General features: G+C 55.4%; 2 protein-coding genes across 2 annotated transcripts in view; both read right to left on the reverse strand.

The window, feature by feature from the left end:
* Positions 1–736: 736 nt before the first annotated feature.
* Positions 737–1,435, reverse strand: COCSUDRAFT_8543 (transcriptional coactivator/pterin dehydratase; the record flags this gene model as incomplete). Its single annotated transcript, XM_005647977.1, has 4 exons — positions 737–847; positions 946–1,034; positions 1,123–1,244; positions 1,401–1,435. Coding segments are annotated over 4 exons (357 nt in total), but the record flags the coding sequence as incomplete, so codon positions are not given.
* Positions 1,436–8,921: 7,486 nt separating this feature from the next.
* COCSUDRAFT_65942 (hypothetical protein) overlaps positions 8,922–27,660 on the reverse strand; it is a gene marked incomplete at its 5' end in the record, with an annotated part of 29,793 nt that continues 11,054 nt past the window's right edge. Inside the window, 43 exons of the mRNA XM_005647978.1 lie at positions 8,922–9,582; positions 9,860–10,054; positions 10,265–10,494; positions 10,677–10,806; positions 10,927–11,097; positions 11,300–11,424; positions 11,694–11,907; positions 12,181–12,353; positions 12,460–12,588; positions 12,759–12,953; positions 13,200–13,449; positions 13,788–13,946; positions 14,155–14,331; positions 14,498–14,641; positions 14,961–15,183; positions 15,432–15,604; positions 15,932–15,998; positions 16,221–16,333; positions 16,592–16,788; positions 17,031–17,241; positions 17,464–17,601; positions 17,792–18,009; positions 18,195–18,378; positions 18,542–18,693; positions 18,922–19,183; positions 19,369–19,704; positions 19,877–20,083; positions 20,328–20,456; positions 20,739–21,015; positions 21,328–21,599; positions 21,892–22,106; positions 22,439–22,698; positions 22,951–23,162; positions 23,276–23,356; positions 23,482–23,638; positions 23,882–24,117; positions 24,466–24,680; positions 24,998–25,184; positions 25,479–25,662; positions 26,006–26,118; positions 26,423–26,620; positions 26,979–27,116; positions 27,413–27,573. Coding sequence (XP_005648035.1) covers positions 9,478–9,582; positions 9,860–10,054; positions 10,265–10,494; positions 10,677–10,806; positions 10,927–11,097; positions 11,300–11,424; positions 11,694–11,907; positions 12,181–12,353; positions 12,460–12,588; positions 12,759–12,953; positions 13,200–13,449; positions 13,788–13,946; positions 14,155–14,331; positions 14,498–14,641; positions 14,961–15,183; positions 15,432–15,604; positions 15,932–15,998; positions 16,221–16,333; positions 16,592–16,788; positions 17,031–17,241; positions 17,464–17,601; positions 17,792–18,009; positions 18,195–18,378; positions 18,542–18,693; positions 18,922–19,183; positions 19,369–19,704; positions 19,877–20,083; positions 20,328–20,456; positions 20,739–21,015; positions 21,328–21,599; positions 21,892–22,106; positions 22,439–22,698; positions 22,951–23,162; positions 23,276–23,356; positions 23,482–23,638; positions 23,882–24,117; positions 24,466–24,680; positions 24,998–25,184; positions 25,479–25,662; positions 26,006–26,118; positions 26,423–26,620; positions 26,979–27,116; positions 27,413–27,573 — 7,913 coding nt within the window. The 3' untranslated portion in view covers positions 8,922–9,477. The remainder of the gene's footprint in view (positions 9,583–9,859; positions 10,055–10,264; positions 10,495–10,676; positions 10,807–10,926; positions 11,098–11,299; positions 11,425–11,693; positions 11,908–12,180; positions 12,354–12,459; positions 12,589–12,758; positions 12,954–13,199; positions 13,450–13,787; positions 13,947–14,154; positions 14,332–14,497; positions 14,642–14,960; positions 15,184–15,431; positions 15,605–15,931; positions 15,999–16,220; positions 16,334–16,591; positions 16,789–17,030; positions 17,242–17,463; positions 17,602–17,791; positions 18,010–18,194; positions 18,379–18,541; positions 18,694–18,921; positions 19,184–19,368; positions 19,705–19,876; positions 20,084–20,327; positions 20,457–20,738; positions 21,016–21,327; positions 21,600–21,891; positions 22,107–22,438; positions 22,699–22,950; positions 23,163–23,275; positions 23,357–23,481; positions 23,639–23,881; positions 24,118–24,465; positions 24,681–24,997; positions 25,185–25,478; positions 25,663–26,005; positions 26,119–26,422; positions 26,621–26,978; positions 27,117–27,412; positions 27,574–27,660) is intronic.

Genomic DNA, 27,660 nt, shown 5'->3' on the forward strand with positions numbered 1-27,660 from the left:
ATTGACTATAGTTGACTATAGTTAGCTAATGTCAATGTCATTGTACATAGCCCTTAAATTGTTCGTTGTGCTTGAACTGGTGCATTGTCCTCAACTGTCAGGCCGGCCGGCCCATTGTGCTGGATGTGTGATGCCTAAAGTCATACTGTATGGTAGGTGACCTGACCATAGGCCAAGGAAAATTTGTAAAGACATGCACGGCAGACTTAGTTGCTAAGTACACGACATACAACGCAGCTAGCTGATATGATGAGTATTTAAATAACAATTAACCCCCGGTACCCAGTGCCACTTGCCAACATTGTACAAATCTGTAACATTCAAATATGCCTTGCTGTCAAGGTTGGCTACTTCTCCTTTCTGCTGAATACTACATTACTCTATGGGAGTCCAAATTGCAACAGGCTGAGAACTCAATTAGTTCTGCGCTTGCCCACTTTCCAGAGCAAGACTGCTGCACAGGCGCTTGTGATCGTGCTTCATGATCATACACACTGAGCTGAAGTTGCCGCCATGTCTGCCTCGACAATAATTTCCTTCTCTGCACGTTGGTTGCCTCCAGGACTCCTGTACAGTTATTTCCATGCATAATGGCTCGGTGATTTGTCACGCATAAGGAAATGTTGCAGCAGTAGGTTCAAAAGATTAGTAAAGCGTTTGACCAGCAACAAGCGTGCATTGAACTGTGTGGGGACAGTGCGCACGTGTGTTCTGAAGGGCCTCTGGTTTCCTGCTTCTGCGCCTTGAGCCACTTGGGGCTGAATTCCACCGGCAGTGCATCTATCTTGGCAGCAAGGATGAAGTCATATATCGACAGCCCTTTGATGGCATGTGTCGAAACCACCACCTGCAATGCGGCGGTAGTGGCGTTTTGTCACTAATATTGATGTCATGTGCCCTATTGCAGTGACCACCAAATCTTCATGCGTCTGATCAGAACATCACCTGCACATCCCTGTAGTTTGTGAGATGCAGGTCTGGATGATGTCCCTCGACCTCTGCCACCTCCATCACTCTATTGAAGAAGGAGATGGCTGCAACACAGCCACCCAATAGCCCTGAAAGTATCCGAATTAGACCAGCAATGCATATCAAGAACGAGCAGGCCACGGAGCAACACACCTTCTTTGAAGTTTCTAGCTACAAAGCTTTTGGAGATGCTGGTGACACTCCCATCAATCTTCCAGTCGGGCACAGATATCAGGTGTTTAAAGATCTCCTCTCGTGGGAGCCTGGGAGTGTCTCTGCACGTCCAAATTACGACGTCTTTGGTCTCAAAAGTAATTTCAGTGCGTTGAACGTTATTAGAATGGGACAAACAAGTGTTGTGTAGGACAAGCCGCTAATGGTTGTTTGCATTTGTGAGAGGCATGTCGTCCCGCAATTTGGTCGAGGCAGACCTGCCACACACTCCGGCGCAGGATTGAAGACGCAGGTCTTCGCTGCCTGAAGCGCTATGCTGATCTCGAGTGAGCATCACGAGCGGCAAAAGCTGGCGTTGGCCCAGATCAAATCCTGAAATGCTCCTAGGCACCTTTAGAGCAACGACACCAAATCTTGCAAAGTGCATAACAGATAAAAAGAGCAGTTGTTTTTGCCTGATCTGGAGGAACTGCAAGTTGTCCAAGTGCAATTTCGGCAGCTGGGCATTCCAATCTTGGAAATTCTGTGGGTGGATCTGGCCATGGGGTACTTCACTTGATCGCCCTTGACCTGACGACTTACGCGAAGTTGCATGCAGGTGTTGACGTTTCTGCAAAATTTGCTGCGTGCGCACGTGGGATCAGGTTATTAGAGGGTCATCGTAGCTAGTGAACGAGGCAATGGATAATCTGAGCGTCCCGCACGTGCACCGCGGTCCACCGCACAACTGACCTACAAGCTTGAGCTCATTTGGCCGCGCAATTAGCGGCTAAGCTGGCCGGTCACGGCAACCCGATTCTTGCCTGCCAATGCAGTAATTCGCATGTGCGGGAGGATGTGCATGCATGCACGTCATGTTGCGGACCATGCCAGCCCTAGGGAGGCCTGGACTCCTGGCAACTTGCCTTATTTGAAGACGACTGTTGTTTTAAAAAGAGCTCATTGCATTGTCACAGAATATGAATGGGCAGTACAAATTGAAGTGCATTCTGACATATCAACGCCGAATCATTGCTGATGCAAGCCGACAGGCCGACTGGGTCCTACTGTAGGTCTGTGGAGACACAGGAACTTGGCGGCACCTGAAGCAGTGCATAACATAAACACACTGATGACACTAATTGACTACAGAGACAAGCAAGTTGTTATGCTCTGCTCCTGACTCCTCACACAACTGTGACTCGGCATTAATAGATGCCCGCTTCACCAGAACGGCAATGGCCTGAAGCAATCCCTCACATGTACCCAGATCTGTCTAGCTCAGATTCCTCAGCACTGAAGGTCCTTTCATCAGACACCCGAAGTGTACCAGTCACTCAGCAATCCTGACTTACCCTGTCCTTGGCATGACTTCAGACGGCAATCTCCCTCTGAAGTCCAAGCGCTTCTAGTCCTGTCGAGAATCGATCGGCGCTTCAATTCACCAAGCGCGGCTCTGCTCAAGGTAGGAGCACGCCCGACTTTGTGGAATAGGCGGCAGCAGCAGCCTGCAGCTTCTGAATGGCGGGCACATATGCAAAGGCGGCATAGAATTTGGCGACAGCGCCCAGAGGGGTGGTGGGATTGCTGTTGGCCAGCTTCAGCAGCAGTGGGTAGAGGGGCTGAGTCGCCGCCCTGCGCAGCACATACTTGCTTTGGACGTCCCTCTTATCAGAAATTACTCTTTATGTTTGCTCCAAATTGAGCAAACTTTGCTGGAAGATTAGGCAAGCAAAAATCTCCTCTGAATTAGAGATTGTCTGTTGAGCCTGATCATGCGTCAGACTCTGGACGACCGCGCGTGTTTGATGTTGAAGAGCAGCCCAAATTCACGCAACGTGATGATCATCAGAGGAGGGTGGTGCATGTTGGGCTGTGCAGCCTTTAAATGGGTGAGAGCGCACGCAAGGTTGACGACAGTGTCCGGGCCCTCGACTGCCGGGATGAGGGACGCCTGTGCAGCAGCAAATTGCGCGATGGCAGTCGGCGACTGCAGCAGCGTCTGCAAGGTACCGAACACCGCAAGAAGCCCCAGGGTCGGCACGCCTGCTCACAAATTGCCAACATGTCCAGCGCAGCAATTATTCTCCGCTCTCCAGCATTCCAGTGACATACTCAGTCTTGCAAGTGGAAATCACCACCGCCGTTGCAGCACTGTGCAGATTTTGTTGATTGCATCATGAAAAATGGAACTATTGGAAGTAGGCACCTTGGGTCTCCAGGCTGGTGCCGCCCTTTGGGTAGGGGGCGCCTGGCATGTACTGGGGCACCCACGACTTCACAAAGGCTGTGCGGCCGGCCACATCTGCCTTGAAGCCGGCCGGCTTTGTCAGCGTCCAGCTGTCAAACACCTTGCCTGTGATGCTGCTCACCATCTGTGCAGCACCCACCTCCTTGCACATTTCCCTCCTCGTGGTGTGCAGATGTCACGAAAATGTACAGCAGCATGACTGTGAATTCCAATAAGCGGGCGCCTCACCTCGCATGCAAAGGCGGTGGCTGTGACATCGCATCTGAGGTACCCGTGCTCCAGCGCCACAGTCTGCACATGCCCTCAACGAGTCAGCGTTTTCCACAATAAGTCCATGTCCTGTCAGACAAGGTGAAACAAAAGCTTAGGGCCCAAGTGTGGTAGGGGTGATTACCTCCCAGTACGGGGGGATGTAGGGGTTTGGAAGGTAGGACAGGCTGAAGCCAGCGTTGCCGAGGACAACATGGACTGGGCCACCGAGGCTGCCATCCGCCAGCTTGGCCTGGCAGGTGCCGTTGTAGACGGGGCAGGTGCGCTCGTACACGTGGTCATGACCGTGGAATGTCACATCCACCTGCAATCACAGGCCGGAGTCAAATTGCTGTGAAGCGCCTCAATGAGCATACGAGCAACATCCGGGCTGGTGCACAAAAGTCTGCAGACCCTGCCTCCCTGTGCAGGGCACTCAGAGTCCCAAAGTTTCTCAAATGAACCTTTCTTGGACACCAAGGAATCTCTGTCAGCTGCTCCTTTCGATCAGTATGGAGTCAATTTTGGCGGTGCCTGTCTAAGCAGGACGCTTGATGGCTGCCTGCATGTAAGTTTGATCTTCACAGCGCGTGTGTATACCTGGTACTTGGCAAGGAGGGGCTCGAGGGCATTGCGCAGGTCCTGGCCCACGCTGACCACACTGCCGCCGATGGATGTGGTGTAGATGGGGCGGTGACCGTCTGCAGCAAACATCCCTCAGCACTCAATTCTGGATGTGCTCTGCTGGTCTGATGCAGCACGTGAGGCTCCATGAACACAGCAGACAATGTCATGCAGTATTGTTGTACAAGCCTGTGAGTTTTGTGGGGATCAGCTAAAGGAATGGCAGCAGCCGGTGATTTAAGAGCTAGGCCACTGAGGGGTGCGGGCAGTGACTCACTCAGGACCACCCTGCACACAAGCACACCCACGTCAGCCCATCCCCACCATCTGTACAAGGTCATGAGTGTAGACCAAATCCTCGAAACATGCCAAATGCCAGTGAAATTGCGCAGCATGGTGTGACGCTGCGATCAACTGCGGCCAGATCTGCCTCAATGAACCTGCGCATTCCAGGGCAAATTTTCTTACCAAACATATTCCACTACACTGCTGATGTTAAGGACTGCAACAGCACAACATGCAGGCCGTGTAGACTTAAAAAAGTGGGAGGCTTGTACTTGTACTGGGCGGAGCCTGGGGAGAAGTCGATTTCGGTGCTGTAGCCGATGACGTGGATGCTGCCGTGGTCAAAGCTGTACCAGGAGGGGTCGCTGGGCACAAAGTTGGGGTTGCCGCTGGACTGCAGCCGCCGCGCGTACGGGATGCTGCACTCGCCTGCGCAGCACACTCTACTGCTTTGAAATACTACCGGCCGCAGCAAGTTCACATGAGGCCAGGGCACCAGAAGAGAATGCACTGCAAGAAATGGCATTGCCTGACCTCTGTTGCTGCAGACATACTCGCGGACGCTTCCTATGTTCCTACAAAGCAAAAATGTTCCTGTTCTTCAGGAGCAACACAGAGGTTCTTGGGGCTTCCAGTGGATACCAAGGCATGCTGCGTCAGTTCATCCTTTCTTCAAAGGCGGGGGCGGGATAAATACTATCTTGCATCGTGCCCACGGTCGGTTAGGTCTTGCATGGATTTGGTGAAACCATCAGGGGTGAAGATTTATATCAGCCTTTACCTGCAGCTTGTGTGCAGTCGCACCTTGCCTCTTGGGTGGAAAAGCATGCAACGATATTAAGTTTAGGATAGAGGCGGCCAGTGCAGCATCCCTGCGCTTTGAGGGGGGCGTACCTCCGGAGTCGGCGTTCTGGTTGTCGTAACGGTCCCCCGTGAAGGGCTGGTCGCGCTCGTGGTTGCCCTCTACTAACATCCACGGCACAATGCCCCCGATCGCCGTCATGGAATCCATGTACACGTCCCACGACGAGATCTCCCCCCTGCCCGCATGCCACAGGTCGAGGTGTTGCCAGCAAGGGTCCAACCTCTTTCACGTATAATACCTTAGATACTTTTGATGGTGATCTATGAATAAAGGGAATCTATAAAAAAGGTAGGTTATGTATGTGAAAGGTGCTAATTTATGCTAAAAGTACTTTGGCTGTTCTGAGAACAGTGCATTCTCTGCATCCTTCATGCTACTAAGGCTGCTAGAGAGCTCGCAACTAACTCACTGTCACCAGCATCATGAGCACCGCTGCTCAGACACTATGGGAGATCCTGAACACATATTCACAATGTATCTCCTGCACTCGCACCAGCTGCTTCAATGGGAATATTGGTGCAAGCACCTGGCGTAGCAGACGTCGCCGTTGAGCAGGAAGAGGGAGCGGTCGGCAGAGTCGGCGACGAGGCCTGACAGGGTGTTGAGTGCGCTGCCCTGCTGGCTGGTGTCCTGCGTAAGCAGGTTGTAGATGAGCGCGGTGAGGCCCTGCAGCGTGTTGTGGGGCGCCGTGTCTAGTGGGTTGGGGACCGCCAGCGCGCCGTCTGTGGCCGCCTGCGTCCACTCATACTCCACAGAGCCGTCCACCTGCACCCGGCGACCTTCACTCTCAGAATCCTGTTGACGCGCAGAGCCACATATTACACTGGTGAAGGGTCTGCAGTTCCGCTCACAGCTCATGCATGCTCACAGCTTATGGTCTGTTCTCTGCCCATGACAGGGAGGCTCCTTCTGAGCAGTACAGTATATCATCTGCAGACCTGCAGCATGCATGCCAGTGGTTGCTGGCGTGGCATTCCTTGAGGATTGTTATCTGCAAAAGATCTGGGGGAGCATAGGAGGGCACCTGTGCGTGGCCGTGATCGGCGATGACCAGCATCTTGACGGTGCCGGAAGGTCCCTCGGCAGGCGCGGTCCTAAAGGACAGCTGCTCGCCCATCCCCATTTTCTGTGCCACAGACAGCCATTATTATTATTTCACATTACATGCTTTTCCTGCCATGAGGCAAGGTGCGTCCTGCAGACAAGCTGCAATATAGACACTACCTCGTGTTGGACACCCAGCCATGCAATCATTCGAATCTGCCCTTTGATGCGGTCACAAAAGAAAATTTGACATGTTAAGGAAGGAGGATAGTTGCTGCTCACCACATCTCCGTAGATGTAGTAGTAGACAGTGTCCGGCTTCAGGCCAGTCAGCTTCACATAGTTGAGGGTACCTGCACACGGCGCCAGCTCATCATCACTGCTTACTACACTTTGCAAAAATGCTGGGTGAAGATTAGCCAAAGCAGCTCGCACCGGGGTCCACAAAGCCGGTGTCGTTGGCTGGGACGCCGCACATGTCTGACGCCTTGTACGTGGTGGTGCTCCCGACAGCAACCTGCACACCGAAATGTGCAATGGGAAAACAGCGTTGCATGAAGATTACGGTACAAGGAAAATTGCCTGTGGAGAGTAACATATTGTCATTGATCCGTGCAGGCCATCATCTTTGACTAAGTGGGTCCACTGTTGTGGTCGGAACGCACCTCCAGCAGCTTGCCCGAGTCAGTGCCATAGAGCACAGTGGGAATGCCGGCGTCCCGCGTGCTCCACTGCACGAGAACCTCTCTGCATGCAATCCACATGATGCTCTTCAGCCAATCCCTTCTCACACACCCATGATGCAACAGACATTCTTCACATCCACAAGCCCACAATTCTGATATGTTAATGCATTTCTCAAGATTGTTTCTAGAAAGGAGTGCAAGGGCGGTACCCCTGATTCTTGGTGAGGGCGAGGTGCACTTGGGTGGGCTCGTTGTAGTTCTTGAATGGGACGGCGTCGCTGGCGGCTGCCAGAGCGGCACCATTGAAGAAGCCGTTGGCGACTGTGGCGTTGCTGAAGAAATAGAAAAGCAGCGGCCGCCGCTGGTTGATCACCCGGAAACTGCACAACACAATCAGCCACACTCAACAAAATAGTCTCCTAGTTTCATGCAGTGCAGCTTCATTGCACCCTCTCACTCTTCATCGCCGCCATCGCTGTAAGCAGCAATTGCGGCTGGTGCATGCAGGAGTGTACGAGGAGAAGAGCAGGGAGAGTGTGCCAGACCTGAAGCTCGTCTTCCCCGAGGTGAGGTAGGCTGAGTCCCCATTGGCCCACTTGTACTTGATCAGGCGGTGGAGGCCGATGGTGGGGTCTGCAGGGTCCTGCAGGTAGATGGCCAGTGCATCGTACGCCGTCGGCTTTGCCACTCCGCTCACTGTCACTCCCACCCAGTCGCCATCCTTCACCTATAGGGAGCCACATGTGTCATCAGGGCTGCAGTGAGGCGGTCTCTCATACAACTCAGTGGCACTCTGCAGCATAATAGCTCTCCGAGTCCATTAATTGATAGCCGCTTGAAGGTGCCTGGTGACTCAGTTGTCTAGCATGCAAAATGGCTTGGGTACCAAAGTTTGGCTGACTCCACATCAATTAATACCTCAGTGACATTGAGCGCTAGACTGATGCCGTTTGCCGGGGGCTTGGCAGATGCATCTAGTGTTGGCAGGAATCCGCGCGCAACGGATGAGACTACAGTCTTGGGCGCTCTCAGCGCATTGAGGACATCCTTGGTGAGCGAGGGGAGAGTCACTTTGGAGGCCAGCTCGCTGGAGGCCACCAGGTCAAGCTTCTGATTCTGCAAGTGCAGTCAAATCCTAATCTTCAGTGCTGCTTCTAGAGGGAACTCCCTCCGGATACTGCGGTTGTTTTCCGCGCATTTCTCTAACAAAGGTGATTGTCTGAGGTTCTTGCATTAATTTGAGTACTGTATAGATGGTGATGGGGATCGTCTTGTGGGGAGCCGTGATGGGTGTCCTCTCACCTGGTCATCAGCCGATGCTACAGCACCCAAAAGAAAGCAAATAATCAGGATGCACTTTGTGTGTGAGACACAACGGGACGCCATCCTGCTTGCCCCTCAGGTGTGACCGACGACTGCAACCTGCCGGGGTCGCCAGATATTGTAGCCTGGGCAGCGACACAACACCTTATGAATGCTCCAAAGATATGCTCAATTAAAGTGTGCAATATTGCCGCGTTTAACATTTTTGGGACGGGCCAAACGTCTGTATCTCTCGGGCAGATGCCGGGTGTGCGGAAACACAGAGGAACTTCCGCAACGCACCTGATGTCACTCACGATGTGCCGTATAGGTGTACTCGGATTTGCTAAGCCTACCTCCGCTCTCAGTCAGTATGCAGGATCCAGGGATCGAGCTGCTCAATTCAAATGCAGGAATATGGGAATCTTAAATTCATATGCCATTCGTAAGGCAGAAGACGTGCCCGAACCGGGTAGCTAGGAAGATTGGTGCTGAACTAAGCGGCTGTTTACAATGCTCAACTTGCACACTCTCATTGACAACAGGTGCAAGTTGCCAAATCAGTGAGCTGTCCTTCTAATAAACATCCTGTGTCCTCCAGATCCACAGGACCTATCTCGATTTAGTGGCTAGCCATGGGGAAAGCCATATATAAACATTTTGTCAGCCCAAGATCCAGCTGATAATGATGGGGCTTGGACCACCCTCCAACAAACATTTGCTTTTTTGGGACCTGACCCTCAACAAGTATGCAAAGGTAAAGAACCTGTCGAATCGCATGTCAGGCTCTAGTAGACGTCTGCATCTGCAAAGGAAATAACAATAAAACTATGATCATTTGAAGCATGCAAAAGTATGGGTGCACCTCTGCAGTCGCTACTGCCCACACCCGCACCAACTGTACATGCGATCTTCACTGATGAATACTATGCACACTGGCCTCGTAGAATGTACAGAAAACATGTACACACTGGTATTCAGCATGTTGCAGCTTGTGACACCACTCTCTGCCTAGCACATTCTGCTTCTGGCTGTGGGCACGCACTAGCCTAGAACCATGGGTGCCAGGTGGGGTCCATGCGGCAGAGGTTGCGCGGGTTCAGGGCCGATTCCACCAGCTCCTGTGCGCCCCTCTGCACACTCGCCGGCACACCCTGCGCACATGCATGCTCGCTCACAGATCCTTCAATCAAAAGCCTACATCCCCAGGAGCCCACACACATCTCCAACAGCATTCTCAATGATACCCGTGGACCTTGCTGGCCGCTGGATGCTTGCCTCAACCAGAAAGCTTTCAGATTAGGAGGAATGCACACATGCAGGCAACACGAGCACGCTTTTGCACGCTTATAGAGGACACTGTTGGATGCTGTTGAGATGGAGATGCAGAAGAGAGGAAGAAAGGGGGTTGAAAAAGGGATGGGCGCGCACCTCCTGGGGCCGGCTGGGGGCGACGTGGCCCATGCGCTTGAGGCACTGGTCGATGTTGTGGTCGACGAGCTGCTTGAGCTGCGGGTGGCGCCAGGCCCCCCCGCGCTGCTGCCGCCGCTGGCTCCACGCCGTTATGTCGTCCCGGAAGAACAGCGCCAGCAGATCCGCCAGGTTGTTGTTCGGGCCCAGCACCGCCTGCAGGGGTCAACATTTGACACCTCAGCACACCCTTCTGAGCCATGCACCAATGTTCCTGACTTGGGCAGGCAGAAGGTGACATCTGCTTGATAGGATGAAGGACCATGCTGCTTGACATTTCACTCCAGAATGTGCACGGGTCAATTACTGGGCCAAGCTTTGAGAAGAGAGAAGGCTGAACTGCAGGGGGTGGGTGTGTGTGCGCACCTGGGCGGCGGCGGCCATGGCGGAAACAAAGACGCCCTCGATGCCAAAGGGCGTGAAGAAGGTGTGCAGGTTGCGCGTAAGGCGGAAGGGCACCGGCTCGCTGCGCTCCAGCATGCCGCGCTGGTCGTAGACCGGGTAGAAGTCGATCTGGAACGTCTTGCCCGATGCGCGCGCAAACAGGATCTTGTACGGCGTGCGGCCCCCGATCAACAGCATGTGCGACAGCAGACCTGTGCGTGCAGCAGACCCATCTTATGTATCATGCTCACATGACAGCACTGCAAAGTCCCCCGCCCAAACACCACTCTTGAACATCAGAATGTGTTGCCAAACCAATTTGCAGCATTATAAAGACAGTCACAGCAGTTGCAGAGGTGCTGTCCGCACGCGGGAGGAAGACAGGAGCGCTCACCGGACAGCGCCATCTGGGTGCAGAACTGCTTCTTGAAGGCCCAGAGGTGATTGCTGGTGGGCAGCGTCTTGTACATGTACTGGCTGAACACCGTTTCCGTCACCAAACGCGTCTCTATCTCGTGGTACGCCTGCGCACACCAACCCAAGCTCACACTCACGCTTTTACAGACCCAGAGAAGCCTAGGACTCGCTAAACCATAGAAGGAAAGTGCAAGGTGAGCAGAGCAAAGAGGGAGGCGGGGGCGCACCTGAAGGCGGATTTCGCCGTTGGGGTCGGAGATGAGGTTGCCGGAGGGGGAGCAGCAGCGCTTTTTGAAGTGCGCGATGGGCATGTCCGCCTCGCGCCCGTAGCGCGCGCAGTTGACCTCGTACGCCTCCCCGTAGCTGCAGTAGCTCAGCTCCTCCTCCACCAGCCGCACCTACAAAAAATTCCACACAATTCCATCACCACCACTTTTCCAGAGTCAATACAATCTCAGGATCAACACCAATAAATACAACCGTCATGATGTATTGACAGAATGTATCATGTCAACAGAAGAAGTTTCATCTAGACAGCGCCTGCGAAGCGCTCATTCCCAAAGAACCTCGATGTGTGTACAGGGGAGATGGTGCGCGCACCTGGGGGTAGACGGGGACGATGATGGGGGTGTGCCAGGCGAGGTGGCGGCGGCGGGACTGTGGGTGCTTGTCCAGGAGCCGGTTCATGTTGCGCAGCAGCTGCATCATGCGCTCGTCCGCAGCGCCTGCATATGATTCTAGCTCGTCAGCCGCTGCTGGGTCATGCCAGGTCATGTATATGTAACTTGCATCCTTATTTCCTTTTTACTTACCCTGTTTCACAGATAGTGACAGAAAGGTTTTATTGCTGCTCCCCTTTCTGCTGCAAAAGTTCTAGGCAGGTTGTCCCTCGCTTATACATGCAATGGCATCTGCAGCATCCCCATGGGAATGCATTGAACTGACTAATTTAGGGTGATTGAGTATGAGGGCAGGGCTGTGGCGGGGTCCGCACCGGAGGTGTTGGACCAGTGCTGGCCGGTCTGGACGAGGAAGTGGACGGTTTTGCCGTCGGAGCCGTGGAGCGCGAGGCGGCGGTAGGAGGTGGCGTGGCGGCGCACGATGCCCACGTTGGAGCCGATGCGCTCCAGGAACACCACCGACTCCGGCGCCACCTCCGCGCCCCCCAGGTACTGCCCCGGCATCTCCACATCCGTGAACGCCTGCTCCTGCACAGCAATATACCATCTCTCTCAGCCGTCTGCTTTCTTCTACACATTCTTCCCTCTCAAACCCAGCAACACCTACTTTCCAGAGATCGGCAGGTTAAGGGCGCCGGGAGACGATGCTACTGTGCAGCTCTGCAGTTTTGCTGGCCTGGGGAGGCTTCCTTCCGCCAGCACTCACAGGAAGATAGCAGACAATGGGAGGGCAGGAGGACGTGCCTGGAGGTTGCGGGCCTCGTCCTCGAGGCGAAGGTGGGGGGGCATGGAGTCCTCGACGGTGCTCTGCAGCGTTGCGCGCCACTGCTTGAGCCGCCCGCTCAGCTCGCCCAGCGTGGCCGGCCAGCCGGGCGAGGCCGGGTCCAGGTCGCGCACAAACTGGTCCCGGTACTCGCCCATCAGCCGCCCGTGCCGCGCCATGTGCTCGTTGCTGAAGCACGCCTTGCACACGCCTGCACCATGCCACATAGACCGGCACCTCAGTGCCCCTCCTTCACACGCGCAAGCACAGTCGTGCATACTGTCATGACAACTGGGTACGGATGTTGAGTTCCCCACCTGACAGCTCCTTCTTGAGCGAGGCAGGGACCTCAGCGTTGTTGGAGAAGGGCATCTTGTAGCAGCGGTGCAGCAGCGCATGCACAACAGCCAGCAGCCGCTCCTCTGCCTTGGGCACAAACCGCGTCCCTGCAAGAAATTATTGCTTTCCTTCAGTGCCATACTCTCACCAAATGAGAATCACGCCTTTGCGCTCGAGACCCAAGCAAACAGCAGCCATGTAGAAACACATAGAGGTTGTATCAAAAGCGGTGCCGCCATTGCACCGGGGAGTCGAGTGTGAAGTGTGCGAGGCGCACCGATCTCGGACATCATGAGCTCGAGGGAGCCAGTGGAGTGGGGGTGCTTGCTGCGCAGCAGGTCCATGATCTCCTTGCCGGCCTCAAACGCCACCACCTCGGGCGGCTTCTCCAGCGGCTTGGCCGCCTGCCCGCTCGGGCTGCTGCCGTCCGCCGCCCTTGCTCCCTCGCCCGCCGGCGCCTCGCTGTCCACCACTGCGCGCACACAGGCAAGAAATCACACAAGGTAAAATTTACTTTCCATGGGCCATGCATGACCTGGCTCTCGAGCCTAAACTGAAGCCAGAGTGAACAGTGCCACACGTATTCTTGTCTCCTTTGCTACAAGCAACCGATGCGCCAAGCTCAAGTCAAATTTTTCTGTGCATATGGCTCAGCAGCAACTACTCTGCAGCCACATTTAACAAGGGCTTATGGGAAATTTCAGCACAGCCAACGCACCGTTGCCGGAGGACCGGACTTCCCGGGCGGCGCTGTCGGTGTCCATGCCGTTGGCGGCCTGACCGGCGCCGGAGACCGCGCCGCCGGCGCCGCCGGAGCTGAGGGACGCGGTGGGGCCGCCGCCGGGGAGCGCCCCCGTTGACGCGGCGCTGGCCGAGGGCTGGTCTGCCAGCAGGCTGGGCGTGGCCGGCATGGCCCCGCTGCTCGTGCGCGCCGCCTGCCTCACCTCCTGCACCGCCTTCACCGCGGCCTGCAGCGGATTTGACAGATGATGATCACTCAGGTCAAAGCAGACCCAGAAACGCAGCAGCTGATGCTAATTTCACGCTGCTATGTCCCCATGTCGATAATCAAAGCAGAATTGGCTGTCTGGGGTATCGACTAGAGCAGCCTGCTGGGGCTCCCACAGACACGTCCTCAGTTGAAGCACACCAGACAATGCAGCAGGTCATGTAGAATGCAAGCTGCTATGTCTGTAGACAATACCCCCATGTCGACAAGTACAGCACACTTGATAAGCTGTCTAAGGTCCCGATTGGCAGGAAGGCTGCTCGAGCAGCAGGGGATGAGAATGGAGGGATAGTGCACCTCTCGCAGGGAGAGGAGGATGGTGCGCAGGCCGTAGTAGACCGCCTGGGGGTATGTGGTGGCCAGCTGTGCGAGCAGGTCCTTCACCAGCGCGGCCTCCGGCCGCTGCAGGCTAGTCTGCAGCTGCGGCAGCCACGGCAGCCACACATTCAGCGGCACCTGCATTTCCACACAAATAGTAACGACTCAGTGCTGTGCACCATAGCTCAGCTTCCATACGGTAGTAGCAGTCTGCACATTTAAGTTCCCTGGACATGCGCGTAATCTGCTCATGGGAAGGCCTCTTGTTTGCATAGTACAGGGTGCCTTGGTGTGTTGCACACAAATGCAACCAAGTAGAGTAGAAAGAGGAGAAAGAGGAGCGCACCTGGCGGCTGTTCTTGCGGATGGCCTGCGTGACAGCGCCGGTGGAGTCGTGGAAGGAGAAGAGCGTGAGGATGCGCGGCATCATGGCCCGCGCGGGTGCACTGCCGTGCCTGATGGCTTGCATGTAGCACACCACCGCATTCTCCAGCCAGCTTGCCTCGCTCCCATTCGCCTTGGCCTGGACACAACCCCACTGCCATCCTCGAACCAACTCGTCGTACTGAGGGAATTCATACCCTGCTGAGCTTCACCATAGTACCCACCACTTGTGGTTGTGCGTTGCAGTGCTGTCACACAGCCAATCAGCAACACATCTGTAAGGGGGGCAGACCAAAAAGGCTCACCCTGCTGTCGCAGAAGTCTCCCCAGGACAGCCAGCCGGCAGCCAGCTGGGGCCACAGGGACAGCGACGTGGAGAAGGCGCGGTTGGCCGCTTCGGGGTCGTTCAGCGCCCGGTGGAACAAGCCCTCCAGCCGGAACAGCTCAGCCTGCGCATGCGCATCCTATGCCTTCAGCCAAAATCCAGAATGCGAAAAATTGCCACTTATGAAACTTGTTATCCAGGCCCGCAACATCCAAACATAGGTGACACATCAATCTTGATATATCCTTCAGCAGTTACTTAAAATGATTTGCTGATTTCTGTATGCTGTGTCACATATGCGCTAAGCCCGCAAACATGTGGATGCTGCAGGAATTTACGTGATTACATATATGACAAGATCTGCTGCCAGCATTTGTTCAACCTCAACCTCAAGCATGCAGTTGCTAGAAGTGTCAGTGTGAGGTGGGTGAATGGGGTGTCACCTGGTGGGGTGTCTGGAAGTAGTCCAGGTTCTGGCCGGAGAGCAGGTTGAGGCCGGCGATGAGCTGGTCGGGCTGCTCCAGGAAGGCCTGCGCCTGCTCTCGGATCTTCACAAACGCCTCCTGCACCTCCATCGCGTTGAAGCCGTACTGCGTCGCGATGATGTTCTTGCACACCTCGGGGCAGTCGTGCTTGCGCGCTATCGCCGCCAGCCGGTTCACCGACCTGCACACCAGACAGCAAGCCGCAATTTGAATCCCTGCATGCTTCATGTTCACACCCCACGTGGCGTCGCACCATGGAGATGTATTCTATAATGTGCTTATCGCTTTTGCAGGCGCTCCCTTTGCTACTCAGGTTAATAGGGAGTGCTTATTACACTCACACACTACATTCCTACCTTATACTCAGGGGCACAAACTCCAAGGTCAAAAAGCACATCAGAAGGGCCCGGCAACGGCAAAGGGGCGAACCAGGCCTTGTCGCGGTAGCCGAGCTGGTGCAGGTGGGGCGCCATATCACCAACGTTCTTGAAGGCGTTGATGACGACGTTGTAGATGGCGTTGCGCCAGTTGAGGACGTCCGCCCAAGTGCCCAGCGGCTCCCACTCGTTCGGCGTGCGCAGCCGCCACGTCTCCAGGATGTCCTGATGCACAATCCGCCACGTCAGACACACACCCCAGCCATACCAGAAATTTTCTTCTACTACATGAAGTAAATATAATAATATAAAGACATGAGTATACATTCACAAACTTTTCTACTCAGCACAAGCTCGCATGGCCCGACTGATGTACAAAATTGCAGTTTTGAAGCCTAGATTTTGGGATTATGCTTCAGGGCAAAATAGTCTGTGCCGCCAGCATTATGAAGGGGGAAATGAAAGAAGGCCTGCCTTGAGCTCGGAATACTGGTGGTTGGGTTGCGGCTGGCCGAGGTCCATGAGGATGCGCGTGCTCTCCGTCAGCTCCACCAGCCGCTGGAAGCATGCCAGCTGCTGCAGCTGCGGCCACACGCCCACCTCCGGCAGCTGCCACCACCTGCATAGCACATGCCCCAACACTCAGCCCTCATCCCTGGTATTTGATCAGCTATGCTCTGCAAAAACGGCGCATTGCGACTGCTAACAAGCTGTCCCTGCAGCCACAGTGTATAGTAATGACGGCCAGACTTGATTCTGTAAAGAATAACGAAAAGTGCTGACGGCTGATCATGCAGCCACAGTGTTGATGGCCAGAGAATGAGAGGCGTGCGGTGCGCACTTTTCAAGCGCCTTGCCAATGCCGGCGCTGGTGTGCTTGTCGCCCTCAATGATGTCGCCCTCCTGCAGCTTCACGTAGGTGCGGATCATCTCCGACTGCGGCGTATCCTCCACCTGGATCAGACCCCCACGCATCCTGTCAGCACCACACACCCGCCAGGCAGCACCATCTTTCTACCCTCACAATAAGGACTAGTGGCATGCAACGCAAACTAGTGCTATTTAGTGTTCAGGTGGCAGTGTGTGTGAGGTTGTGTGCGCACGCTGGCCTAGCCACCTTCACAATAAGGACTAACAGCATGCAGACTATTGCTATTCAGTGTTCAAGGTTGCAGTGTGTGGGAGGTTTGTGTGGGAGGCTTGTGTGCGCACGTTGGCCTTGGGCAGGACGATGTCCTTGAGGCGCATCCAGTCGTGCAGGCGCCAGAGGCACTCGGCCATCTGCGCGTAGTTCTCCGTCACGCTCGCGTACTCGGCCACCACCTCCCACTGGCTCAGCTCCGCCGCGCACGCCAGATACTGCTTCGTCCACTGCGCCTGCTCCCCCTTGCTTGGCACACCCCTCCCATCTGCAGCGCACACAACCACCCTCAGCCTGCCTCACTTTATTTATACCGGCAAGAAAAAGGACTTTCAGATTGCCACAGGTCTCAATTCAGAGCATGCAGGAAGAAGTGCCGAGTGTGCACTACAAAAATCACTGCAAACATTGCTGCTCTGTCCATTGTGGCGACAAGAACAGAAGAGGGAAAATGAGAGAAAGAAGAGAGGAAGAAGACAAGAGAAGAAAAGGAGGGAAACGAGAGATTACCTGCGGAGAGGGGAGGGAACTGGTTGTTGGCGGCCTTGCGGATGGCGTCCAGCAGGTAGTCCTGCCCCTGCTGCAGCACGCCGTGCTGGATGCACGACAGCGCCGCGCGCGTCTCCTCGGCCGCGCCGCGCCGCTTCCACAGCCCAAACAACACGTCCTCCTCGTTCAGCATGCTGTACAGCTCTGCCAGCGCGTCAAAGCACCTCGTCTCCTGCAAAATACAGATAGACTCAAGTAAAGCAGGGCCACCTTCGACCATCTATGGCACCATACTTTATAGGCAAAATCTGGCCAAATCATCCAACACATGGACCCGAAAGCCTGGCACAGATCAGAGGTCAAATCAGAGCCAGGTGCAGATTACAGTGCCACAGTGTATGCAGAGGGTGAAGGACAGACGGCTTATGGGAGCATGAGGGGGTGGACTGCGCACAGTGGGGAAGAGCATGACGTGGGATTCCAGCAGGGGGATGGCGATGTGCCAGGCGTTGTAGGTCTTCCCCAGGAACTTTATGAGCTCCGAGGGAATCTTGGGCTGCGGCTGGCTCAGCGAGATGCCTTCGAGCAGCGCCTACACAAGCACACAGTCCATGATCTACTATTCTGAGCAGGTTGTCGCAGCACGGCTTGTCAACAGCAGCAGGAATTTCAGGGCTCCTGTACTCAACAGGTTACAGGGACCCGAGCTAACTCTCAAAGTTGAGTGAGAGCGATGCATGCACGAAAGGACAGGTTCACATCTGATGGAGAGAGCGCCATACCTGCACAACATTGGGGCGCTGCTGTGCCTGGCGCAGGTGGTACTCCTTAGAGAGCAGGGCGATGATGGGCTTGGCCAGCTGGATCTGCTGCTCCTTCTTCTCGGACAGCGTGGCCCACACGATGGGGAACACCAGCACCCACAGGTGGCATGCCATGTGCGCGTCGCCGTGCGCCACCTCCGTCACCGTGCTCACCATGTCCTGCACCTCGTATGAGCCTGCGCGCAAAATTGCGTGCAAAATTGAAGGCCCCATCAGAAACGCTCTTGGACTATTCTTTGGACTGCGCACTCTGGGCATGTGTAATAAGACTGGAAGAAAACCATATGGCACATCTGGGAAAGCTCGTGCAGCATTGCAGGGGTGTCAGCACATCTCAGAAGGAATAAAAGGCGGTGCCCACCTTCTTTGTAGAGGAAGCGGAGGTGTTCCCGCATCAGCTCGTCGACAGCCTCTGGGATGGCGAGCCCTGACGTTGCCTCCCTCAGCATGGGCCCGGCCGGCACCTTGGGCTCCTCTATGCCCTGCGCTGCCACCTCTGCCGGCCGCTCGGCCGCGTCCGCGCCGTCCGGTGGAGGACCCGGCGGCTGTGTGCATGTCACACAATACCGCTCAGCCCCATGCGAGTACTGGATAGAGATTGCTGGGCGTAGGAGCGGTGTGCCATCGCAGCACACTCGAGACACATTGGCTCTTTATTGCCAAATTAATGCAGATTTTGACATCAGGATCAAAAGAGACAAGGCACACCTGTGGCCATTGCGGAAGCTGAATACCAGCATTCCCGCCGGTTGTGGAAAGGCCAGACTGCATGGAGAGCAGCGTGGGCAGCTGGATGGCCCCGGACTGCGTCTTGGGTAGCCCCTGGGGCACAGGCGGCGGAGGAGCCATCTCCCCCGAGCCTGAAGGCAGACAAAACACACAGCATGGAGACATGAAACATGAGCAATGGTTTTTCCCCAAAACTATCACTCACAAATATGAAAGCTTTCCATGTTCCCATTTCAGCCTTGTGGGCGACTTGATCAGCTCTAGCTCTTCGGGAGATGGGATTTTTTGAGATTTTTTGACACCTTGTTCCTCTGGCCTTCTTCTGCCCTTTCTTCGTTCTTTAGATTTGACATGCTCACCTGATGCGCCGGCATGCGCATGGGCCGCGATGGGGACAACAGGGCCCGGCAGAGCGCCGTTGGGTTGCTGCGCAGCCGCTTCGCTCGGCCGAGCGCCCACAGCCGCAGGCGCGCCAGGCTCCATCTTGGGGCCCGGCAGAGCGTGCGGCGCGGCAGGCGGCGGGATCTGACCTGGCAGCGGCTGTGGCACAGGCGGTGCAGCCATGGCGCCTGCCTGCTGGCCTGCCTCCTCTGGCTTTGGATCCACATCCATTGGCTGCCCCTGCAATGCACGTAGCCGTATCTTGCCAGGTATGTCAACAGTTCAATCGAGTGCTAAGAGAGCAGCATGCAGCACGCAGAGAGACAAGGATTACCAGAGGCAGTTGCACGATCGGCTCAAAATTTCAAGACATCAGCACACATTTCAAGACAATGTCCCCCAATGAACCTGCAATGAAGACCTACCTGCTGCTGCAGATCAGTGCCGGGCTCGGTTTTGGGCACTGCTTGGGATGCATCTGGTGCGGGAGGCTGCTGGGCAGTGGATGCCGGCATGTCGCTATTCTCGACCGGGGCCGCCACAGCGCCGTCGGCTGCTGGCTGGCCGCCAGGAGGGGCAGCGATGGCGGCCTGTAGAGCAGGCGGCTGCTGCTGCTGCTGCTGCTGCTGAGGGGCAGGCGACTGGTGGGGCTTGAGGTGGAAAATGTTCTGCTTGGTCTGCGCCAGCAGCGCGGGTATCTGGGCGGAGTTGGGCGCCAACTTGATGGGCTCCTTCTCCACCAGGACCGCCAGAACCAGGTCCTGGACCAGCAAATGATACTTCAGACACTTCATCGTGAATCTCTCCTCGAATCACCATGGCACTGATGGTGTCCAGGAGCACTGCCTCAAGACGCCAGTCTCCCAAAAGGCATGATGCAGTAAATACCAGTAATGTCAAATAGAAGCAAAGGTAGGGAAAGAGCGCACGCACCAGGCCCTGCTTGAGCCAGAAGGTGTCGGCAAGGTGCTCCCAGTCCTGGCTGCACACGATGAAGCGCAGGCGGTCAAAGAGTGTGACCGGGATGGCGCTGTTGTACAGGTCGAAGAACTTGCGGCGCATGGCCGGGTCGCTCGCGCGCAGGCCCAGCAGGAACACACGCTCCACCTTGTCAAACACATCCACGCGCAGCCCATCGCCCTGTTCACAATGCAGAGCGCTCACACGTCAAATCAAGGCTGGATACAAACGCCATATTGCATGCAATCCCAGGTATACACTGCCTCACTAATTTCTTCAAGACAGTTTTTCCGGCAAGCCTGGTTGCAGCAGCACCTTTAGAATGTTATCACCACAAGGGCTTGCACTACTACAAGACCAGAGCTCAGTTGAGTACAGCTGGGTCTATGTACAGGAGGGCGAGTGATGGCTGTCTTGCCTGTACAAGGTTGGTGGAGGTGCAGAGGCTGTGGATCATTTCGAGGAAGGTGGACTCCCAGCGCTGCTGCAGGGGGCCCCGCGTCCACCCGTTGCGCGCCAGCGACGCCAGCCGCTGCAGGAACAGGATTGCCTCCTGCGCACCCCAACCATATTTTGAGACCCCAGTTTCCAAGCAGACCCCCTTGCCTTTATTAGCAGGCTTCTCTGCTTCCACTAGCTACGCCAGGTGTCCACACAAGTAGTCGAGGGATCCTATCAGCCCTGGCGAGACAAGAAAGTGGACAGAAATAAGTGCGGCTGATGGCGACATACTGCAATGCTTGCCTGAAAACGCAACCTTCAGCTGCACTTTTGCAATCAGTGTGTATCAATGAAGCAGGCATGGTTGGGGGCGCCACAGGGGTTGAGCGCGGACCTTCTCGGTGAGGCTGACGAGCTCGGGGGGCTTGTTGGGGGCGGCGGAATGTGGCTGGGGGTTGAGCAGCCAGGAGCGGACGATGGTGAGGATGCCCATGAGGATGGCGGGGTCGGTGTGCTTAGCAGCATTGCCCGTGATGAGCAGCACGAGCGTCTGCAGGAAGAGCTTCTTGCGGTCCGCCTGCATCAGCACCTTGTTGGCCGCCAGCTTGAGCGCTGCCAGCGTCGCCCACGTCAGCGTCCCGTACTCCGGCTCCCCCATGTCGCCGCCCTCCCTGCAGCCGTCGCCTCTCAAATGTTCATCACTGTTGCCTTCTTCAGGTGCACTGCAATATTGTAGTCTTTTGCAACTGAGCATGGAGGCAGAAAGCACTTCGTGTACGCAGCAGCGAGAAAATGGCTGGAACAAATATGTGTTGGCCATGGATATATTATTTGCACGCTCAGGCAACCCTCCATGCATGGAGCCGGGAGAAGGAGTAGTCAAGAATGACCAAAACCCGGTCCACTCTCCCTGCTCAAACATTGGCAGGGACCACATCTACCAGAAGGGCAGGAACGAAACGCGGGGAATGAGTGGCACAAACCTGGGGCTGCGGCCGAGGGGTTGGCGGGTGGGGTCGAGGACGAGGCCACCGGGAGAGGCGTGATCGCGCGCCACGCGGTTCAGCAGCTTCACCAGCAGCGGCGTGAACCGCGCCACGTAGTCCGGCGCAAACGCCTCCAGCGTGGACAGCACGCGCAACGACGCGCAGACACCCAGCAGCCCGGCCGGCGATGCGGGCGTCAGCGGCACGTTCTGGTTGTAGGCCTGCGTCAGGTGGTGCTGCATGATCTCATGCACACGGTGGTTCACCTCCTGCAAGAGCACATTTTCCCGCGCTCAGATACTCATTTCATGCAAAAATCCTGTGGTGAAAAGCTAGAGTTGTCGATCATTTCGCCATTTTGTGCTCACTTCCGATGTAACTCAAGTATTCCGACAAGCCTGTCCTTTTTGGGGAGATTTTGTGAGGATCTGCCACTGGTGATACTAGGCTGATTATTCAAATGAAGAGGAACATGGCACCTGGCCTGTCATATATGCACTTCCAGGAGAAATGCACAAAGTGAGTGAGTGGCAGGCAGGATTGATGGTGGTCAGCACGCACCGAGACTTGGGGAGGGATGGTGGGGGGCGGCTCGTTGGTCTTGGGGACGGTGTAGAATTCCTTGTACAGTCTCTCGAGCATGTCGCACAGTAGCGAGACGACCGTGTTGTGCGAGCTGGTGAAGGCCGGCTCCAGCACATAGATCAGCGCCTGGTGCGACACCTGCATGAACAACGTCGGCTGCACCACCAGCGCCTGCTTCATCAGCTTCAGCCCTGCGCCAGCACAATAGCCCCTGCTCAGGAAAGATATGGGACTGTATTAATTCCCCATTTTCTAATCTTCCTTCATATCTTTCATCAGATCTCATCGTGAGATGGCAACAGGGTGCAAGGTGACTGGCAACAAGAGAGACCGGTACTGCAACAATCAAACAAGACACTGCCCCCCTTCCTAGCAGTTGCTATTGCTTGTCCAGAGATTCATTGCACCATCTAAATCTCACGCCAACAACTCATTGCTCCTCGGCTCTAATTTTGTTGCACTGCCTCACATCCCGCCCACAAAGTCTTAAAATCAGGGCGCAGCGCCAAGGGGAGTGCAGCACCTGTGACGAGGGCTGGAGGGGGGTCCTGGTTGTGGGCGATGTTGGACTCGAGCAGCTTGTTGATGAAATTGATTTTGATAGGCACATTGGGCCAGAGCGACAGGGCCTCCCCGAACAGCGCCAGGGTGTGCTTGTGCAGCGTCTGGTACTCGGCCTCCTTGTGGCCGTCGCCCAGCAGGAAGGCCATGCGGATGAGGAACACCAGCACCATCTCCTGCATCGTCGGCGTCAGCTTGCAGTCCTCGTCCGCGCTCGAGCTCCTGCGACACACCCAGACACTTTTGTTGGGAGCCTATCAGGACAGCTCTCGACCCTGACAAGTGCAGTTGCTCTCAGGAAATGTTAAGTAACGCGGTTGTTGCTTGAATACAGCCAGTCAAGAGTCAACTCTTGTGAGGCAATGTGCGCCCGCACTGGCGGTCAGGATCACCAGCAGGACCTCCGCGGATTCAGGCATAATCACCTTCCAATATTTAGAGATTTAGACGTATAAAGTTGATAACAAGAAAAACGCTTGCCTGGCTTGTGCCAGCGAGGGGTCGACATCAGCGAGGACCTGCGCCTCGGCGGCTGCATTGGCGGCGGCGCCCGCAGAGCCGGAGGCCTCGGGCCCCGCCGGCTGCTGCGCCGCCTGCTGATCGGGCGCGGCCTGGCCGTTTGAGGGCGTGCCCTCCGTGCGCGGCTGCTTGGCCGGCCGTCCTTCCTCGGCAGCCTCCACTTCCTCCTGCTCATGCAAACCCCACCCACCCGTCATTTCCCAGCACAAGGCTGATATTGTGTGATGCACCCTTGCGCTTGACAGAGAACCCCTGCAACAGGGTGGAGTTATGACCTCACCTTGATCTCGGTGGGAATGCCAGAGCCGCCCTCCCGGCGCCGTTTGAGCGAAATTGGCTCTGCCTGGGACGCGTCAGCTGCCTGCAGCATCAACAAGATCCACGTGAGCAAACATAGCAGTACTGGCATTTGTTCTGCAAGTTTGTTCGTCCCCATTGCCCCACGATGAACAACAAAAAATGACAAGGAGCTTGGCTGGATCTCACCGCGGTGGGTGCAGCTTCGCTCTCGGCGATGCGCCGCTGCTCCCAGTGCACAACGAGGCCGGCCAGATCGAGCGACAGGCGGCGGTTCTCCAGCGTTGCGTTCTGAGGCAGGCCCAGCTTCATCAGCCCGTTGACCATCTGCGTCATGAACTGCGTCCTGCACAACACCCCACAGCAGAAAGTTGTCAAGCAGCCAGCTACATCCCGCCAACTCATACACACAGAAAGGGATCCCCCCAAATATGTAGATGGGTGAGATTGCTGATGTCGTCAAGGGGATAGAGCCTTTTCCAAGAATCTTTGGAGTGGGCTGCAAGCCCTCAAAATAAAGCGCTCAGATTTTATTGACGAGTGGGTACTTCAGTGAGAAAGTAGCGAGAGTGCATGGGAGGCTGCTGACCTGGAAGAGTAGAAGAGGTCGGCGTGGCGCACGATGAGCTGCCAGATGTGGATGAGGTGGGGCATGGAGTGGCCCTCCTCCACCAGCACCTTTTTGGTGTAGCGCACCCAGATCGGGTACTTGGCGTCCCCCGGTGCCAGCCGCCGCACGAGCGCGGGCGTCAGCGTGTCCAGCGCCTGCCGCACCAGCACCCTCCGCCCGTCCGGCTGGCATGTCCGCAGCAGCGCTACAAACACCTGCGCATGCCATTCCAATATTAGTCCCAATAGCATGGCAGCATGCGGCGATGGAATACTCCAGACCTAAATGCCTTAAATGACCTCTTGGTTTGGCACGCTAGTACATGACATACAAGGCAGGACCGCTCGGCGCACCACATACACAAAAGAAACCGGTACGTGCATGCCCCGACCAGTTACGGAGCGTTAATCGTCCTGTGGTGTAGAGATCTTTGCCGGCTTGCCAGTGTCTTCAGCGTCTTTGGTACAAAGGCAAGCAGCGGAGTCCTCAACAACAAGCATGTCTGGACCGGGAAGGTGGGCTTGAAGATAGGGCTTGCGGCTAGATTAGATAACGGAACGCACCTGCAGGACAATCTTCTCGGGGGCCTGGTAGGCGTCGAGGAAGTGACAGACGTTGAGGAAGGCGTAGTACTTGGCGGCGCTGTCGTCGCGCTTGAGGTGGTTCCAGCCGAACTTGATGAGCTCCTTGCGGTGCTGCACCAGCTGCTGCGGCGCGCGCCGGATCAGCAGCGTCGCCAGCTGCAGCAGCTCCATCTTCATGCCCTCCCCGTACGCGCCTGCGAATGAATTGCGTATGCAATAGTTACTTTGATATGCAGCAGTCACCTTTGTAAGCTCTGATATTGCTTTTTGTCAGGCCTATGTGCATATGCAACAATCGCCTTGATATGCACCAGTCTTCTTGGTAAAGTTGATGCCCACATGCCTGCTCAGTGATATGAACCATTGGCAACTCAGCCATGACAAGCACAGCCCTGACACCAGATGCATGCCTGCTTTCTTTCAGTTGATATACACCGGGCTATGAGGGACCTGCAGCCTCGCCTCCCTTGATCCTTTCAAGAATGAGAGGGGTAGTGAGATTGGTGCGCACTGGCGAGGTCGTCAGGGGGGTCGAACATGATGGTGACCATGGTGGTAAGGGCGTCGTCGTCCACGATGGCCTTCCCGGCCTCGTAGCCGGCCTCCAGCATGGGCAGAACCAACAGGCTCGCCGCCTGCACCAGCTGCTCCTGCGGCCGGCTCTGCTGCTGGAATACCTCCAGGAAGTGCCGCAGTATCTGCGCGCGCACAATACACTCACGTCAATCCCTCACCTCATACAATCTTATACCAGTGTATTCTAGTACTCGCTATTCCAAGAGAAATCTATTCTTGTATTCTATACTTCCAAGGGAAAGCTGGCAGTATTGACAAGTTAGCTGGGTTCCCTTATGCTTTCCCAACACCACTTGATTGTTTTGCAAAATTTCCAAGTTGAGAGGATGCAATCCAGATGCAGGATGCAGCAACATGCAAGACAGCAGCGAGGGGCGTGCCTGGCGCTTCTCTTCGAGGGAGTAGGTCTGGGCGACGGTGGTCTTGAGGTAGTCCTTGAGGAAGGCGAAGTCGACGCGCGTGCGCACGGTGAAGATGTCCAGCAGGTCGAACAGGGGCCCCACAAGGTCGTGATGGCGGCTTAGATAGGACAGCAGCGCCTTGGCCAGTCGCTTGCTCTCATACAGCTGCGCCCTCTCCAGCCGCTCCTCATCCTCCACCCTGCACCAGTCATGCTATGTGAGACGGTGCTCCACCTACAAGTCATGTAGTCAGTGAAGACCACAGTAATACCTGTGCCACGCCATGCTTGGATCGTTACTTCTCTGAAACGTCCTACATGCACCCATTGCTGTCCCTGGATAATTTAAATGGCAAGGAGTCCCAAGCATGCACAGAATTGGAAAAATCTGTCCATCACAGATATCAGAACAGCTGGACCCTGCAAGTACAAAGAAGACATGGCATGTGTAAGATGACATGTGCTGCTTTTGAAAGTAAAGTTTGCATCAGAAGTAATTGGGAGCTGGCAGCGTGCCTGCTGCGCCGATCCTGCGAATTCCACTGGTGCAGCAGCAGCTCGAACAGCGGCTGGGGCAGCCACTCCGGCAGCAGCTTGGTCACGATGGCGATCAGGTGCACCGCGTGGAAATGCGCAGCCACCTTCGCCTTCTCATCCTGCACGCACACTCACACCTCTGCTGCGTCCTGTGCATTATGTAAGTATTTGGAGCCTAAGGCCTTAGATGACCTCAAAGTGGGGCAACATGCAATATTGCTACCGCTGTCATCGTTACACCCCTGGCATTCTCTGCTAACTCTTTTGAACTATTTACCTCTTTACTGCCCATGTCTCCATGCCTGGGTCGGGCCATGTTCCCATCCATCAACTTGAAGACAAGGGGAGAGGGACGGCTCTCCTGGTGCTTGGTGATACCCAAGGGTTCCCAAACCTGGGCTGCTGCGTGTAAGAGGCAATTACCTGAATCTGCTCTGGTGTAAGCTGCTCTGGCGGGGGCGGGGCCACAAAAGGGAAATTGATGAGCTCGGCAAGCTTGTCGGAGGAGGCGGCCAGCTGGCTGAGCAGGGGCTGGCCCAGGGGCGAGCGTAGAATGTCGATGAAGCGGTGGATGTAGCTCGGGTTGGCCATGCGCTTCCTCTCAAGGAAGTACGTCACCGCCTGCCCACCCGCACACACTTTTTTAGTGCGAGTTCCTTTAAGTCTGTCTTTCACAAGGTAGAGGAAACCTTGGGATAGGCCAATTTGCAAGGTTGCCATACAGAAGTTGCTGATTACTATAGGTTTGTGTGTAAGAATATTAATAATAACAATGTTCTCTTTTGACCCGATGGCACCAGATGCCTCCAGGTGCAGTACTTGTGCTGCGATACACAGGCAAACTAACCATCCTGGCTCAGTGTATGGGATGTAATGTGCGCCTTCTTTCCTAGTCAACTCCTTTGTGTCTTTTTCTTCTACAAATGGTGACCAAGCTTGCACGAAATGAGGCCAAAGGTGAGATAATGGAGGGGAGCACCTCTTCCGGGTACTTGTTGAGGAACCTGGCGAGGGGCTCCCTGTAGGGGGACCACATCTTGGTGGGCTCTGTGTTGGACGGCATCTGCGCCAGCGCACCCTCCAGCTCTATCATCAGCACCACCAGCCCAGGCCGCTCCTGCTTCACGGATAACATTTCTTTCAAGCCTCCAGAAGCACCATTCAAGATGACTACACATACTGGTGGAGGAAGTGCGAGAAGACTAGAAAACAACAATCCAGTCTTGCCATACATAGTCCTTAAGGACTAGAAAGTATGATAATAAAAACAGACATAAAATAATATAAAAGGTTCTTTGAAGGGCACAAAAGTACCATTTTTGGGCTCCACTCGTGCCAATCCATTATTTAAGGTGCAAAGGTGGAAGATCGGAAGTTGTGAGGTGGCCCTGCAGGATCAATCAGGGAGCGCACCCCTGACTCCAGGAATTTGACAGCGGGAGGAGGCAGCAGGTGGAACAGGTCCAGGATGGCAGCAGCGATGTGGCACTCCTGGCCGGGCTCCCACGAGTGCGTGACTTGCAGCAGCTTCTCTGGCTCCAGCCACTTTTTGAGGTGGTCAATCAGCTTCTCCCCTGTGCAGCCCCACAGCATATCATACCTCTCCTCTATAAAAAGGCAACACAAGTTCCAATTTGCAAACGAGATCAGCACTGCAGGAT

The sequence above is a fragment of the Coccomyxa subellipsoidea genome (genome assembly GCF_000258705.1).
Source record: "Coccomyxa subellipsoidea C-169, whole genome shotgun sequence".
NCBI lineage: Eukaryota > Viridiplantae > Chlorophyta > Trebouxiophyceae > Coccomyxaceae > Coccomyxa > Coccomyxa subellipsoidea.